The following is an 18,110-nucleotide window of genomic DNA, read 5'->3' as shown; positions in this document are numbered from 1 at the left end:
TGAGCCTCAGTGCCACAACCTACCCAGCCCTTGACTTCCTTTGGGTGTTGGATCAATGCCTTGTGTGCTGAGGGAAGGCAGCTGAGAGTCAGGAAGGGAGGACCTCTTTCTCCAAGGTGAGGGGGCCAGGTGAACTGCAGTGCAACGTTAGAAAGAGGCAGAAGGCGAATATTATTTTAAATGGTGGAAAGGAGAATAGAAAGGAACGGGCTAAAACAGGGAAGCTGTTACGGGAGGAAGTGCAAGTAAAAGGAAGGATTAAAGAAACCGGCAATTGCGGAAGGAGTTAGAAGTTTGCTGTGAACGGTTGAAGAAATTACAAGAGATGAGGAAAAGAAAAGAAGTTTGACAAGCCTGGAAGAGGAGGGGAAAGAGATCAAAGTAAAAGCCCCCTGTGTTCAGAGCCTCTAGATCAGCAAATCCCTCCTATAATGGGGAGCAGAGTCAATATTCTTTCAGTGCTAATGTCTCTATTGGAACTGAGGTGAGATGAAGAAGGAGCCCCTTGCGAGAAGGAAAATGAGGTGGCAGAGCATTTAGCAGTGGTATGGAAAAGGCACACACTCGATCTGCTTGCAAAGCAGAGGATCTCTTAGCAGAGAAAAGATGCAAAGCTCACCTGCGTTAAGTGACCTGTGGTCTGCGTTTTGCTTACAAAGGGAAGATGCACCTTCCTGAGCCAGGCGAGTCCCAGAATTCCTTGCAAGAATCCCAGCAAGCGCTAGGTCACTGGCTCCCGAAATTGGTGGCACCACCCCCTGGGGGCACTGGGAGCAGCAGAGTGGCAAATCACCATCAGACTTCAAAAAGCTGGTATCGCTGAATCAAGTTCCTCAAGTTTCGTTGAATTAATCAAACTAAAGAGTTTAAGTGGATTTGGAACAAATGTGCAATTATTTGTTACTGTTTTGAATTAATTGTGTCATTATGTCCCTTATTGGGTCATGCAAACCATTCTTGTAAATAATGCTTTTTTAAAAAAATATGAGATAGGTGGCCCAGGGGATGAGTTTATGGAACGGGGAGGGCAGGGGCCCCCAAAGGTTTGAGAACCATTGCGCTAGGTGGTCTCCTAGCAGAGCATAATTTACCTTCTGCCTGACCTTGTTGTACCCATTTATTTCAACAAGGCCCAGGAACTATGGCTGTCTTTGGCAGCTGGGCATCCTATTCAGTGTTCCGTTCCATGCTTGTCTGTTCTGATTTTTTCCTCCCTTCAGACAAAACTTCCTCCCAGTCCTCTGCCTTTCTTCCCTTCCTGACATCCTGCTCCTTCTGTCTTGCCAGTGTGAGGTGATGCGGCTTGCATTTCATTAGGTGAAATTGAAGCCTCGCACAGCCAGACGGAGGAGAATCTCCTCGCCACACTCTGGAGTGTTATGCAAGGGAGCTCAATAGGCAAAGCAAATCTGTGCAGCAGGAGAAGGAATCTGGGCTCGAGGAAGAAACAAACAAACAATACAGTACCAGCAGAGGCCCCCCCTTCCAGATCTGGTGTCAGGTGTCTGCCAAGAAGAGCCCCCTGGCAAGAAGAGTCCCCCTGGACTCACTGAGGGAGAATGACTTGCCCAAAGGCCCTCCGAAAGATGGAGCTGACCCCAAAGACTTGAAAGAAGAGTTTGGATTTGATATCCCGCTTTTCACTACCTGAAGGGGTCTCAAAGCGGCTAACATTCTCCTTTCCCTTCCTGCCCCACAACAAACACTCTGTGAGGTGAGTGGGGCTGAGAGACTTCAGAGAAGTGTGACTAGCCCAAGGTGACCCAGCAGCTGCATGTGGAGGAGCGGAGACGCGAACCCGGTTCCCCAGATTACGAGTCTACCGCTTTTAACCACTACACCACACTGGCTCTCTGAAATGAGGTGCAGTCCTCTTCACCCCGACTCTCAGGCCGACCATCACTTCCAAGAGGTTTATGGATGGCTACTAGCCACAATGGTTCACAGAAGAAGGCAGAAATGCTTCTGTATAACCATTGCTGAAAACCCCAGAAGAAGAGAGGTCTTTTGTGCTCGAATCCTGCTTGCTGGCTTCGCAGAAGAGGCATCTGGTTGGCCACTGTGAGAACAGGATGCTGGACTAGATTAAGGTTACCAGATTTTTTTCAATGAATCCGGGGACACTTTTCAATTTCCTACTAAATAGATGGATTTTGTCAGGGGAACTGATTTGTAAATCCGGGGACTGTCCCCGGTAAACGGGGACATCTGGTAATCTTAGACTAGATGGGCCATTGACCTGATTGACCAGTGGGCTCTTATTATTGTTGTTCCTACGTTCTTAGACACTCACTCAGCACTGCGAATGGTTCTTTCTCTGCCTGATGAATGTTAGAACTCATCATGGTGTATTGTAGTAGAGGATATTGCTTGCAAAAAGGTATACATTGGTCAAAACTGTGTACAAAAAGATGTCTATCATAACACAACCCCCAATTGTCCCTATTTTCCACGGACAGCCCCAGATTTACAAAAGTCGTCCTGGTTTCTGATTTGATCCCAGAATGTCCCCCATTTCCTTAGAATGTCCCAATTTTCAGCAGAGAAATGTTAGAGGGTCTTCTTCTTTTTCTTTGGCGATCGCTCGTAGCCGAGTAAGATTGTCTTCCATAAACACGGTTTTAACAGTGAGTCCGTAAGTGACTGTGGAGGCCAATTCTGGATCCACACGTCTTTCCACAGTGGGGACATTGGTTTCTGGGCAGGAGTTGATCATGGTGTGGATTTGCCAAGCATGCCTTCCTCTTATCACGTTTCTCCCCTGCGTCCTGAGTTTGAGAGTCTTCAAAGCCCATGACACCAACTGGAGAGTATGGAGTTTTATGACCACCCAAGCCAAGGAGATAAATAACTATACACTACAGCCTTTGGAAGACATCTGAAGGCAGTCGTGTATAGGGAAGTTTTTCAAATGTTTAATGTTTTATTATGGTTTTTATATAGGCTGGAAGCCGCCCAGAGTGTCTGGGGCAACCCATTCAGATGGGTGGGGTAAAAATAATAAAATTATTTATTATTAGTATTAGTATTATGGAATAGGCCCAGGGGTCAGCAAATGTTTTCAGCAGGGGGCCGGTCCACTTCCCTCAGACCTTGTGGGGGGCTGGACTATATTTTTTTGGGGGGTGGGGTGGGTAATGAACGAATTCCTATGCCCCACAAATAACCCAGAGGTGCATTTTAAACAAAAGCACACATTCTACACATGTAAAAATACCAGGCAGGCCCCACAAATAACTCAGAGATGCATTTTAAATAAAAGGACACATTCTACTCATGTAAAAACATGCTGATTCCCGGACCGTCCGCGGGCCGGATTTAGAAGGCAACTGGGCCAAATCCGGCCCCCGGGCCTTAGTTTGCCTACCCATGGAATAGGGTGTCCGTATTTTCATCGGAGAGATATTGGAGGGTATGCAGTCCCGTTCCTAAACATGGCGGCGGCTTTTATGTAAGAGTAAGGAAGAAACCTTTCAGGCTAATAGCTGTGCAGGCTCAACAGCAAAGCTGATCTATCCCCACAGGGTCCCCTGCATTTTTGAACCTTTTGCAGTATTTTCATTTGCAATATTAATGTGTTGCTAAGGTAGCGAGTTCCTTTCGCAGCAAAGCGCAGCGCTGAAATCTCTTGGAACTTGCGGGCTCTTGGCAAAGCTGCCCCAACTGCGAATGCACATATTTAATTATAAAAAGCATATTGAAACTCGTGGCATCTCACAGTTTCATTCCCCTTTTTAAATTTGCTGGGCACGATCCAGCCAAAGCAAAGCACCTGTTAGTCCCATTGATGTCAGTGGAAAAGCTTTAAGCAGGGGTTTCATCCCCCATTGAAATGAATGAGGCCCAAAAGATAATGCAGGTGATCCTAGAGTCTGGCCACTGAAAGCATGAGACAGCCAAGCTCAGCCAGTATGAGCCTGGCTATGGCCTGGATAGCAGAATTGTCTCAAAAACGCTGCGTATACCTCCTCAAGTTCTCTAAAGAAAAGGCAGGATAGAAATGAAATAAACCAGCAGTTCTTAACTTTATCTTGATCATGCCCACTCTTTTAAATTTGTCAGCTACCTGGTCTGATCCCAATACATTTTATGCAATGAAATCACAGCATTCTTTAAGAAGCTTCTTACTTCCTACTCTCGTTTCCTGAAATCCCATGAGCATCATAACAAAGATTCTGCAAGAAGGAAAGCTGAATCCTGTATAATTTATGTGTGTTTCCACCCTAATTTTTCATGCCATTTAGTGGCTCATTTCAGACACCATATCAAACAATGGTTTGTACTAGCCACAATTTAGAAACCAAACCATGGCTTGAATTCCCAAATGGAGGCAAACCATGGTTTAGAGCACCTTGTCTGCTTTCAGTTTTCATCTGCCCGGCATTCCCATCTTCAGGTGCAGAGAAATGGTTGTAACTGTGGTTTGTCAATTTAAGCATCATGCCGACAAGTGGCTAGCCCAAACCACAAGGTCTAAACCAGGGGGTCAGCAAACTTTTTCAGCAGGGGGCCGGTCCACTGTCCCTCAGACCTTGTGGGGGGCCGGACTATATTTTTTTGGGGGGAGGAATGATGCAAGAGCACCACAAGCCCTGGCAGCTGCTTACCTGTGTCTTGCGAATGGCAGGGGCTGATGGCGGCGGAGGGACGATGAGCAACATGCGAAAGGGCTCTAGAGAGGGGCTGCTTAAAATGGTGGCTGCTGCTGCTTGCACCAACAAAGCCCAGCCCCCTTCCTCCTCTAGGCAGGGCAGGGAGAAGCCAGGAGGAGGGAGGGAGGAGGGGCCGCCACCACCGCAGTGTTAGGGAGAGGGAGGGAGAGGAAAAGAACACGCATGAGCACACTGGCGATCCACGCAGCGATTCCCGGACGATCTGCAGGCTGGATCCAGAAGGCAATTGGGCCTGATCCAGCCCTCGGGCTTTAGTTTGCTGACCCATGGTCTAAACCTTCTTCACACAATGGTTTTAAACTCTGGCTTCGTGGCCAAAGCAAACTGTCACCTGTCAATGAAGACTGCACACTAAATCACAGCTAAACCTTCCTTAATCAAGCTTTGGTGTGAGGTCCAAAATTGACAGAAACAACAGCCACATTTGCTGGATTGATTTCTGTCCAGGACGCTTGGTATAAGTGCCCTGCTCTGCCAGGTTAAGAGTGAGGAGGAACATCTACTATGTTGAAACCAGGGATCATAGTTTGTTGCTCCCTTGCAAGCCATGTTCCGTCAGCTGGCAACAAAACTTTACTCAAGGTTGGCCAGCGATTGTGGCCTGTGAGGAAGAAACAAACCACAGTCCCTGGGTTTGATTCAATGGGGAGCCAAGGCACAATGGTTGGTTTATCCCACTCGAGCAAAGCAGGCGCCATCTGGCAGCAGGGGCTAGCTTGCTGCTTCTTTACAAGAAATCACAATTTGCCAGAAAGTCTGGCTTCCTGTTACCTGTGAATGCAGCCAGTGAGGGCTTCCGCACTGCTTTAAGGGAAACCTGGAGTTTTTAGGAAATGCAATTCTGCAGCTAAAACCGCATTCAGCATGTTTTCTATGCTCCCAGGAAACACACAGCCCTACCTCCTTCCTCAGCCAGCAGTGGGCCTTATGCAATAATCTGGCCTTGTCTTGAACTTCTGGCGTATATGGATTTCACCCTGGGAAATTTGCAGGAGCAAACAATGTACAACTATTATATTGTAACCAAGTAGATGGAAACAATAAGCCCTCAATTCCTGAAAACACCCATGGATGTTGCAGTATCCACTTGGTGACAATTCGCATTCCAGAAGAGAAGGGGAAAGAAAGTAACACTTGCAAGGGCAGCCATGGTGGGTAACAACAGCTTAGCAGCTCAGATGCCTACACATTGCACCCAGGAAAGTCTGGTCCAAAATCTCAAGGTTCAGAAATTGTGAACATTTATAACATAAAATCGTGATCTAAAGGGCTAGCCTTCATCTCTTAATTTCCTGGCACAAGCAGAGCGGCCTTTGCACCAGTTTTTGTATGCTTCACTCATTTTGTTGTTTACATCTTATATCTGGTGCGCATACATACATGCAAGAAGATTGAAGCTACCTTCAGATATAATAGCAAACCATACATGGGCAACTTTGAATAGAGGTCATGTGGCACAAAGAGTCAGCTCCCACTCAGGAATGGATGCAGACAGGATTCCTGCTATGCAGGGGGTTGGACTAGATGACCCTCGGGGTCCCTTCCAACCCTACAGTTCTATGATTCTATGACTCTTTCAGATTTGCAGTTCCCTTCATTGCTTCTCCCTTGCGTCACATGCGAGGGGTTGGAATGAGAAACATTCACAGATAGCATCCGAGCACAGCAAATAGTGGTTTGCTAAGGCCGCTGTGTGCCTTTAAACTAGGGTCACAAACTAGGAACAGAGGGGGGTGAGTGTCAAACAGGTCATTTTCATGCTAATTTGTTAGTCTTCAAGGCAAAGGTCACACCGGCTGCATTCAGACGTAACAACAAACCATTGTTGCGAGACAGGCAAGTGCAAACCATAGTTTGCCTGTTTGGATAAGGGGAGGAGGCAGACAGGTGGACATGGGCCTCAGACTCAGGCTTGCTTGTTGTGCTAAAACTAGGGTGTGGTCTGACTGCAGCAAATATATTCTATTTCCCCATCTTTCCTAACCTCCATGACTATTTATTTATTTACAGGTATCTGTTGCATTTAAATCCTTCCATTTCCTTCAAGGAGCTCATGATGGTTTATATTGTCCTCCTTCTCCTCATTTAATCTCCACAGCAACCCTACAAGGTAGCTTAGGCTAGGCTGAGAGACAGTGACTGGCCCCTGAGGTCACACCAAGTGAGCTTCACAGCCGCGGAGAGATTTGAACCCTGGTCTCCTGGGTTCAACACTCTAACCACCACACCACATTTGCATTCAGCATCAGAACGGGGCCCCAGGTGTGTGCACTCCCCTTTCATTTCAGCCTCTATAAAGGAGAATATTGCCCTGTGTTGCCTCTTACTCCTTTCCTGAATCCCTGAAAAATGGGCAAGTCAGATTGAAGCACAGAACGTGGTCCTGAACGTGTATACTGACTTTGAGCCTGATGTCTCAGCGCTCGAGGCAGGGAGCACACTGGGTTGTATTTGTGTTTTCTGCCCAGCCCCAACTTGAAAAGGAGTTGCAGGGATCAAGCTGGTGTTTGAACTTGAAATACAATGCAGTATAGTGGTTAGAGCATTGGGCAAGGACCTGGTGAAGAATAGGGTTACCCATTGGCTAGTCATTCTTTCTCAGCCTAACCTACTTCACAGGGTTACTGGCATGTACTATGGAGAGGTCCTTGGTGGATTATAAAAGCAATTATTAAGTAAAAGTAATGACATGTAAATGAATAAATAAATTGCGGTCTTATCCTCTCAACAAGAGCAGCAAATATCTTTCCAGTTTCTCAGTGCTTGGCAGAGCTATTGTGCCATGAATAACTTACAAGCCTAACCTACCTCGCAGGGTTGTTTTGGGGATTAAAGGAGGAAAGGAATAACCTTAAGTTCCTTGGAGAAAAATGTGATGTATATATGCAATGAATAAATAAAAGTAATACATGAGCAGAATGCAAAGCAACCAAGTTATCCTGAAGGCCTCACTTATAAAAGGTCAGAACTGGCCAGTGAAAAGGTCAGTTCATTGATTAGTTGTCCATTCAATATTGATGCGTATTTTCATTATTGGAATCTATAGCCAAAACATTAGGACATACCATAATCTTTTCATTTCATCACATGTTTAATATTCTTGTACTATTTAAGCACAACACACAAACATGGCTACGGACATTTTTTTGGAATGGCTGTCACCTGCTGTTCTCCTAAATTCAATTCCCAATAGCAGTATCACCAGGCGGGACTGGGAGACAGCCCCTGCTGAGACCCTGGAGAGCCATTGCTGCCAGTCAGTGTAGACAATACTGCGCTAGATGGACCAATGGTCTGACTTGGTGTAAGGCATCTTCCTACGTTTCATGTTCCACCCCAAGAAAGAAAAATATAGAGACGCTTTCACCCCAAAATAGAGTGACACTACACAAGAAAAGGGACTTCAAAATAGCTTCGTCTCCATTAGAAGTAATGGATGTTGGATGTGGAAGACAGGTTGCTGTATACAAAGCAAAACTACAGAACTTTGAATATGGAATCAAGTATGGCATCAAAAGCAGGGAAAAGCAAGCTACAGCTGCCTTTGCCAATCTAGCGCTGTACAGATGTTTTGGACTACAACTCCCATCAGCCCCCACTGTCAATAAAATGGAGCCCGATTCGTACAGAGCAGGGGGGAGAAAATCGCAGGGGTCTGTACAACAAAGAATCCTGAAAAGCAGGGGAGCCAGTCACTTGCAGAGAGCCCCATGTGCATACCATGGGGTTTGGCTCATGCTTGGTTGGAGGTAGGGACAGCTCTCACAATCCCTATGAACATTCACTGAAAAAGTGAAAAGAGCTCATGCTCTGGCATGTACAGGCAAATCACGGTGATGCCAGAAGACCTGCATCACCAACTAGGCTTGGCGGGGGAGAATGTCTTCAAACCATGGTTTGTGATAATGATGGCTTAGCTTAATGTCATAAAAACAGAAGAATCATAGAATCATAGAGTTGGAAGAGACCACAAGGGCCATCCAGTCCAACCCCCTGCCAAGCAGGAAACACCATCAAAGCATTCCTGGCAGATGGCTGTCAAGCCTCCGCTTAAAGACCTCCAAAGAAGGAGACTCCACCACACTCCTTGGCAGCAAATTCCACTGTCTAACAGCTCTTACTATCAGGAAGTTCTTCCTAATGTTTAGGTGGAATCTTCTTTCTTGTAGTTTGAATTCATTGCTTCGTGTCCGCTTCTCTGGAGCAGCAGAAAACAACCTTTCTCCCTCCTCTATATGACATCCTTTTATATATTTGAACATGGCTATCATATCACCCCTTAACCTTCTCTTCTCCAGGCTAAACATACCCAGCTCCCTAAGCCGTTCCTCATAAGGCATCGTTTCCAGGCCTTTGACCATTTTGGTTGCCCTCCTCTGGACATGTTCCAGCTTGTCAGTATCCTTCTTGAACTGTGGTGCCCAGAACTGGACACAGTACTCCAGGTGAGGTCTGACCAGAGCGGAATACAGTGGTACTATTACCTCCCTGCTGGGTTGTGCTAATGGCTCATCTAGTCCAGCATCCTGTTCTCCTGGTGGCTGAACTGTGGGAAACCAGCAAGCGAGATTCGAGCACAAGAGGCCTCTCCCTTCCTGTGATTTCCAGCAACCGAATCTCCCCAACACTCAGCTTCATTAGATGTGTGAATTGGCAAACCAAAATTATGGAGGTTGTTTCCCCTCCAAGAGGCTTGCCTGTGTCAGAGGAACGAAATTGCTGAGCGGATGGGGAATCAAAGCAGACAAGAAGCTCTCAACTATGTATGTTTGGAGCCTCAAGTCATGGCTTGCTTGGGTTCTAAACTACGGTTAGAGCAAACTATGGTTTAGTGTGATGTATGAACCGAGTCACGTATTGCATTAAAATATTCGATCTGAGCTAGATTTTTCACTGCATTGCACAAGTGATGGCAAGTTCACACAGCTGTAAGTTGTCCTACAAAAATGCTCTTGAAAGTAGTCTAGATCGTTACACTGTTTGTTGTCAATGTTTTCTTTTATGAACAAACTTTTTTAAAAATGCAGAAATCCATGTCTCAATGGTTCCCTTTTTTTTGAAAAATATAAAATAAAACAGTCTTAAGATGAAGGGGTGGGTATGTCAGTATGATTAATCCCATTTCGCTGTGTGTGTGGAGAGGGAGGTGAAACTGAGAGATTCTGACATGCACTGCGTCACCTCCTAAGTCCATATTTGAGGCACAATTTAGCTCAGAGCTTTGCTGGGCTACACAGCTTATGCTTGTAACCACTATGCTCTGTCGAGCTCTCGAGAAAAACGCCTCTGTCAGAAAAGATGCCTGGCTTCCCTGCGACAGAAAGGTAACACATTGTGCTCTTATTTATTCCTTTGGTTGCCTCTATTAAATAGTAAGCCAGGAAGCACGGTTCGTCGGATTTCCCTCCCTCTTTTCTGACGTGCCTGCTAATAATATTGTTATTCGAATCAAAGCATTGTAGTGTTGGAAGGGACCCCAAGGGTCATCTAGTCCAACCCCCTGCAATCCAGGAATGAAAAACAAAAGCATATGTGGCAGGCAGCCATCTTTATTAATCATAATACTAATACCACACACATCTCCACACATCACCTTGGGTTCCCCTCGGTTTCCCCTATGCAAAATATCTCCATACCCTGACACAGCGGTGTTAACTATATTTTGAATGAACAACAAAAAGGGGGGTCATAATTAATATTCCCGGGACTGAATGCCATTGTGTCCCACAAAGAGGAGGAAAGTGACATGGACAGGTCAACCTGTTCCTCGCCATCGGACACCACTTCATTCTTCCCCCTGAATATGTTGGTGGCTACTCCTCCCCCCCCTTGGTTTTGTACCCAGGATGAGGGTCTTTGATGTTGGACGAAGATCAGCTGTGGCAGGAAGGCACATGGATGGACAAGAAAAATGGTTTTCTGTGTCCTCCGGGGACTCAATTAGGAAAATGGTGATGTATGTTGGTTTGTTTTTCCCCCTTTCCCCTTGCCAGGAAACTCTTAATTAGAGCTCCTTGTTCTTTTCCTTTCTGTGTAGCTCGTTTTGGGACCTCAGAGGTGAGCTGCTAGTCAGGAAGGTTTTCACGAGGATGTCTTTCAAGGGAGCAGCGGCAGCTCCTTGGTGGGGCACACACTTCATCAGCAAAAAGTCCCGGGTTCTATCCCTGGCTTCTGCCATTACCTCCTCCCCTGCCCTTAAAAAAGGGGGGGGGATTAGGTAGCAAGAAATAGGAAATACTCTCCACCTGCATTTTAGTTCAGACTTCTCAGCACAGACACATTTTGGTCTGCAGTTTTGACTGACGTACCCATTTTTGCAAGCAACACCCCTTCTAAGAATGCATCTTTATAATTTATTTTCACAGCCTGACTGTGTTTTGGTTCTCATGTGGGTTTCCTAGATATGCTGTTCAAAGCAAACTGAATCAAAATCTCTGCCCCATCCCTACCTCTGCTAGAAACCCTGGGAAGCTCCTGTCACTCAAAGAGATGACAGGGATGGTGATGATTACTATTCCTGATAGGCCACAGTCCTGTTGTGAATTTCCCTCCCTTGGATGATGCAGAAGCCCTGCTTTCCCTAAGCTGCTGCTTAAAAGCTTTTGGTCCTAATAGGAGCAAAAAAAAGACGTTTTAAGAAAAAGGACGTTTTAAGGATGACAGGATATGCTAAAGACTCGGAGACTCGGCAGACCCTGAACCACATCCAGCCACAGCTCAGCCTATGCAGTAAACAACAGTGGGCAATTCAGCTGTCAACCCATGTGAAGCACACTCTTCTGGGTCTGCATGTTACAGGTAGGGTTCCCAAATTTCCAAGGCCTGTACTGTTCGTGGGTCTCTTCTGCTTTTAACAGTATGGTGTATCATCATCACTGGATAATCTGAGAAATGAGACACTGGAACTTCTCACAGCACAGAGGGAGACACCAGTTTACTCCAGATGTTTCGTGGCATGTGAATGAACATTGTGTTTACACAACTCTCCCTTACACACCCTGACATCTTTCCTTCCCAGTGTGTGGTGAACCATAGCGTGCCACATATGATCCGGAAAAACTATGGTTTGCAGAAAACATGAGTTTCCCCACAAACCATGCAATGTCTGCTTTGGATGTATCAGAAAACAGAGCTTTGCTGCTGACACAAGCCCTATGAGGGCTCAGTTCAGAACACACCCACAGAATTTACGCATCCTCAAAGAGCAGGAAGGCATTGCCACAACAGAGAGCAAAACGGGCCAACTTTCCATATACTCTGGAGCAGGGCCTTTTCAGTGGCAGCACCCCAGTTGTGCAGCTCCCTCCCCTTGGAGGCACAAGGGGCCACAGCACAGCAAAGACTCCTTTGGTCTCCTGAACTTTTAGAGGACACGTTTAGTTTAAATTCCACTTATTCCCTACTTTGGCTCTGACCGAGCAGGAACGGTAGGCCCACCTGTCAGAGATCTTAAGCTAGTATCACCCATCACTTTGCAAACTCCTTTCCAAACCAGCAGTTAAGCTATATCCACCCTGGCGGATTAAAACACAGCAAAGTCCTTTCCCTCCCCCTGCCCTGCACTTCAAGTCTCCTTTGCGCACCAGATAATCTCCCTTTGATGCACATTACCCAACTCCTTTCCCCCTGCCTGCAACAACCCCCACAAACTCCTATTCAAGGAAGCCATCATATGCACCTGCTCAACAACTGTCCAAACTGTATGCACCTCAGCTTAACCACAGTATGTGTTTTCAAACTGGACGGAAGCTGGTTTGAGGGGAAACAAACCCATCAGGAGTATTCCTCAAGAAACTACAGATTGTCTATGGATTGTGGCTAGCACCCATGGGTCTTCAGCTTCATGCAGCAGCGGTGGGAGTGTACTGGAGCCAGGTCAATGGTCCTGCATGCAAGTCTATATGGTTGGGGCATATATCTAGGGACGCCTGGGAGAGACTCCTAGACAATACTGCACTAGATGGACCCACGGTCTTGACTCAGGGTAAGGCAGCTTCCTATTCCTCCCACCCCGCCCCCGTTTCCGCCCCCGTTTCCCCCCAAAGAGCCCTATAGGCTGAGAGAGAGTGAATGGCCCTCGATGTCACCCAGTGAGCTTTGTGGCCTAGCAGGGCTCTGAGCATGGGTCTCCCTGGTCCTAATGCACGACTCTTACCCATTACACCACACTGTCCTTGTTGCAAGCTCAGGAGGCTCGAGGCCACTGCAAGGAGTTTGGGATCAGAGGGTGGGGGGGGGGCTTGCTCCCTTCTCCACGATCGGGGCTCAAACCCATAATGGACCAGGTTCATCTTGGATGCAGCTGCTCCTGGGTTGAAAACAAACCCACGCAGACTGATCCCCATCCAGTCTTTGGGCACAGGTGGAAAGGACCAAGCTGAATGGTTGAATTATGGAATCATAGCAATGTAGAGATGGAAGGGACCCTGAGGATCATCTAGTCCAATGGCCTGAAATACAGGAATCACAACTAATGCATCCCTGACTAATGACTACCCAACCTCTATTCAAAAACCTGCAACAAAAGAGTCCGTTCCACTGTCAAACAGCTCTTACTAGCAGAAAGTTCTCCTTAAGGTTTTGTCGCAATCTCCTTTCTCATCATTTGGATCCATTCATGGTCCTACCCTCTGGAGCAGCAGAAAACAAGCTTGCTTCATCTTCCATGATGTGACAGCCCTTTGGATATTTGAAGACGGCTATCATGCCACCCTCTCTGCCTCTTCTTTTCACATCCAACATCCTCAACTGTCCCTCATAAGGCTTGGTTTCCAGACCCTTTTATCATTTGCTCAGCGGGAAGAAGGTCCTGGCCAGTGATGGGGAAAGAGAAAAGCCCGTGACTGAGACCCCAGAAAGTCATTACCATTCAGAGTGGAAAATACTGTGCTAGAATCTTGTTAAAACAGAAAGAGGTCAAACCATCGCAAGAGGTGTTGGAAATTTTGGGAGGTTGGATAGTTAAAATGGAATGGTCTTGGGGGTGGGGGTGTATCTTGTGATCAATTATGTGGGGCAGGTCACTCGGACACTTACCTGGGCCCCCCAAATATTTTATCCTAGTTAGCACCCCCGCCCACTTCTCCAGTAGTACTGAATTATATTAAAATGGCGGGATTTGAATAGATTTAAAATTATAAACTGTTGTGCTTTGTTTTTAAATCTGTTTTGATGCACACACTAGAAGAGAAGCCTTTCTAACTTAAGTTGGGGGGGACGGGACAAGTTCAGTTTTGGATCCTGATGTATTTCTTGAAGTCCTGTCCTATCTTTTGGATTTGGTAGAGGGAGGTGCCTGGCATCTCAACAGAAGCAGCTGGATTTTCCTTCCTCTGGGACACCAAAGTTCCCACAACGGCCGGCATCCCTCCTCAGGGCCAAACCACAGGTTAAAGAGAAAGCAAAAATGCAGGATTATATTTTTATATTTTAAAAAGCAAATAGCTGGAGGTGTGTGGTAATTAATAGGATCAGGGCACACATAGAGGGAGGATTTAACCCTTTTCTTCCCTGCTGGCGTCCTGGGCTGGGGGGGGCGTATACTGAATGTGGCATTTGCTTTTGGGATGGGATGGGGGATTGCTTCTTAATGCAGGTGGACCAGTAATGCACATTAGTAGGGCACACTTGCTCACAGGTGATAAAAGTGCAGAGGACAATGCCATCATTCTACCTGACACTTGGACACTTTCAAAAACGGATCTTCGTGCATTCCAAAGAGGCAGTGTGGTGTAGTAGTTAGAGTGTCAGACTTACTAAGGCCAAGGAGACATGGGTTCAAATCACAACTAAGCTCACTCTTCCAAACTCAGCCTCAAGTCTTCTCCTCCCTCCCTCTCAAACCAACCAGAAAGGGCTGTTGTGAGGACAGCATTGGGGGGAGCGGCGGCAGAGAAACAGAAAGGAGGGTGCCACACTGAGCTTTTGGGAAGGCAAGCTGGACAAAAACCACAATCCATATGGATGCCAAAGCAGCGATTCACACGTGCCCACTAACAAGTTCCCCTGGTAGGCTGCAGGTGCTGTGCCACTCACGTTTGCCGCGAAGCAGATGCCCGGGACCCCAGTGGAAGCTGGCACTGCCACCGACGTTACTCCAGGAAGCTCGGATCCGGACCCCATTCCCATCCCACAACGCAGGAGAAAGCTAAGGGCAGGAGAGCACCCGAACCTGCTTTGCAGGGCGCGACCCTCCGACTCCCCCCCCCCAGCCAAACTTTTTGAGCCAAGATATATTTCAAGGTGGGGGGGGCAGAGTCTCGAGGAGCCCCCGTCCCTCCTGCACAGACTTTCCTCGGAGTTTCTGCCGGACGCCCCCTTCCCCGGGAGGCGACCCCCTCCCTCTCCCGTCCCCCCAACTCTGACCTATGATGATGGCACAGGCGCTGACCAGCCCGATCTCCTTCTTGAGGGCGACCTTCTCGGCGGCGCCGGCGGGGCTGCTCGGGGGGGCGGCGCCCTCCGCCCGGCTGCCGCTCCCTCCGCCGCCGCCCTGCTGGGGGGTCTTCCCGGGGGGCTGCGGCTCCTGCCGGGCGGGAGGGGCCGGCTGCTGCTGCTGCGCCGCGATGCTCTTGCGGAGGCTCCGCTGCTGGTTCTCCCCGGCCATCGCCTCGCCTCCCCCGCCGCCGCCGCCGGAGCCCTCCGCTCTGCTCTACAGCCCAGCTGCGGGAGAGGGGGCAACGGGGAGCGGGAGGGAGGGACGGAGGCGCATGCGCCGTGGGAGGAGATGAGCCCGGGGCGCCCGAGGTGGCTCGGCCCGGGGATTGCGGGGGGCGGGGGAGGTCGTGTTGTGTGTAACCCCCACCCCCTCCAATTTCCAAGTCTGAGCGTACAGGGGAAGAGATAGAGAAATATGGACGCGACGCGTGTAGACACATTCACACGCACACGCGGACTATGAAGGCGCGCCCGGCTGCAGAGACGCTTTTTGGGAGGCTGCACGAGCAGCAGAGGCAGGCGGCAGGTGGGGGGGGCGCGCTCGGCTCCGCTTGGATCCCCTCCTTCCACCGGCCTCGGCATCCCTCGCCAGCCCGGGATCAGCCAGGCAAAGGGAAGCGCCCAGGGAAGCCCCGCCAGGCGCTGCTGGACTCTGGCTCCCCTCAGCTCCAACCATTGGTCCTGCTGGCCTTGGGCTGGAGGAAGTTGGACTGGACTCGTGCCCGTTAGGCTTTTCCCTTGGCGGGGGTCACTTTCTATGTGTGGCGGAGTGGGGGGGGGGGAGAGAGGGACTGTTGGCCATGGGGGGGGGTGCTTGGTTTCTCTTTTGCTACCCAACCTCCAGGAACCTCCAGAAGGAGTTGCTGTCACGGGCATTTGGGGGATGTAGATTTTAATGAGCTAAATCGAGTGGAAGATTATGAGTCGGGACAACGGTGTAGGAACTTGATAATATATCTTCCGGTTGCTATTTTGTTAATATTGTTTTATAGATTATAAATGCTGCGTTGATTGGTTAAACATATAAATAATATGCACTATTGCTTTAAACGGGATGTTTAGCTTTTTTTTCCAGTTGTTGCTTTGTTAACAGTGCTTATAGATTGCAATTGTTTGGCTGGTGACTGTGGCAATCCATTCAGACTGGTGGGGTACAAATAAATTAATAATAATAATAATTCTATAGGATTCCTGGTGTATTTGTGATGTTCTATTGTGTTCTAATGTTTCTGTTCTCGTTTGTAAGCCGCATTGGGATTCATTTGGATGGAAAAGGGCATAGAAATGTAATGAAGCATATTAATCAAATCTCTCTCGCACGCACTCCTTGAGGAGCAAAATAAAAACCCTCAAAAGCTGATCTTGGGAGCTGTCGGAAAATGAGATTTTGTTTCATTAGAGTGACAAATCCCCGAGGAAAACCCACCCACGCGTCTTCTCTCGTGGCACCCTAAAGACCAACAAATGACACACTTTGTCGCTTCAAACCCACCTGAACCCCGCAGAGCGGCCTGGAGCGCACAAACGTTTCTCCCCGGGTTGCCTCTCAGTTGGGTGAACGGCGCTAGACTAAAGGTCCCTGCTTCAACCCCAAGCTTTAAGGGTTGGACTTTATGATCTTCAGGGTCCCTTCCAACTCTACCATTCTATCATTCTGTTCTCCTTGTCCCGACGGGATGGGACTTGGCATGAGCAACCTTCGCGCAAAGCAGGGCAAGACGCTGGTTGGACGCGGACCTGATTCGGCCTTAACCTCAGATAACCGGCCAGCCCTAGACCTTCCTGAGCACCTGCCATCAAACCTCGCAGAGCAGTTCTGGAGGGGATTTTTTTTTTTTAATATCCCTGTGAATCGGGAGAGGTTGACTCGATAACTCACGTTATTCTGCAATGCTGCATACCCAAGTTTTTTTCTTGAACCCTGTTAGCAAAAATTTCCCGGGACGATCATGGGGACCATTTGATGCTTTTTCTCTTTTTGGGGGGCGGGGGAAGCTAAACATTGTGCTGGTTCCAGGGACGCATCTCAAACAGACTTGTCATTTTCCTTTCTGTGCCTGCAGTTCTGCAGCAGCCGGAGACTGTCGCTCGTCATTTTATTGTTACAGGGCTCTCTGTTTTGATTCATTTGGTGTTATTTGATATTTATTCACTTGATTTATTTCATAAAAATTATACACTGCTTGAGTGTAAAAAACAACAACAACCCACCACCCTCAAAAAACGGTTTACAAAAGGAATAAACAATGAAATCAAATAAAGATTTGCAACAATAGTTTAAAACATACAAAAAGTTAAAATGCTAAAACAGGTTGCAATTCACATCTACTTTCTAAGCGTCTGGCTAGGCATGTCTGAACACGAATGTTTTCAGCAGGGGCCAAAATATCTGGGCAAAATGTCTTTTCTGAATACTGGTCGTTGGACCTTAATTGATTGCCTGATTGATTGATTGATTGATTGATTAGCTTCTGCCATGACACGTTTGTTAATCTTTTTAAGGTGTCATGAGACACACACTCTCCCTCTCCCTCTCCCTTAGCTGCAAGGGACTTTTGTCACAAAATAGCAGATTTCTCCTGGCAACCTTTAGCTCTAACATCCTGGGGGATGAGCGCACTCTTCTGCTACGGGTGAAAATCACAGCCCCATCCCAGGATGTCTGGTCCTACTGCGTGCAATGGGGCTGCCTCGCTTGGGCTGTGGAGCACCCGGCCGCTTCCTCGGCCTGCTGCCGGTACTTGAAGCCGAGTGCCCGCGAGGTTAGTCGCGATCCATGCAGATCCAGTGGCCGCTTGAGAAATTCTCCCCGTGTGACGCGCTTCCCCTCCAACTGGAAATCCGCCTGGCGCCGTCCCTTTGCGGAGATGTGTCCGCTTGAGATGTGTGCCTTGCGCACGCGCAGATGACAGCTTTCTCCACACGGGAGTTTTCAGGAAGCAAATCTAAGGGTGGGCATTGCGGGAAGCCTTCCAAAAAAGTGGGCACAGCGAAGGGGAA

At 48.0% G+C, this 18,110-nt stretch overlaps 1 protein-coding gene across 6 annotated transcripts in view; it reads right to left on the bottom strand.

Moving 5' to 3' along the window:
• The window catches only part of SLC7A10 (solute carrier family 7 member 10), a 42,954-nt gene extending 27,621 nt beyond the window's left edge, over positions 1–15,333 (bottom strand). For 2 of the 6 annotated variants that reach the window (XR_004427127.1, XR_004427126.1), the window contains exon 1: positions 15,039–15,332. Coding sequence is in view for 4 of the 6 variants with exons in the window: in XM_033156621.1 (XP_033012512.1) it covers positions 15,039–15,279 (241 nt within the window). In the remaining 2 variants the exon portion in view is untranslated. Of the gene's footprint in view, positions 1–15,038 lie in introns of all 6 variants that reach the window. The other 4 variants (XM_033156624.1, XM_033156623.1, XM_033156621.1 and 1 more) reach the window with 3 other exon arrangements.
• Positions 15,334–18,110: the final 2,777 nt, after the last annotated feature.

This window comes from Lacerta agilis, chromosome 8, assembly GCF_009819535.1.
Source record: "Lacerta agilis isolate rLacAgi1 chromosome 8, rLacAgi1.pri, whole genome shotgun sequence".
Classification (NCBI taxonomy): Eukaryota; Metazoa; Chordata; class Lepidosauria; order Squamata; family Lacertidae; genus Lacerta; species Lacerta agilis.
Note: the sequence above shows the minus strand (reverse complement) of the source record. Positions and strands in the feature narration are given on the sequence as shown.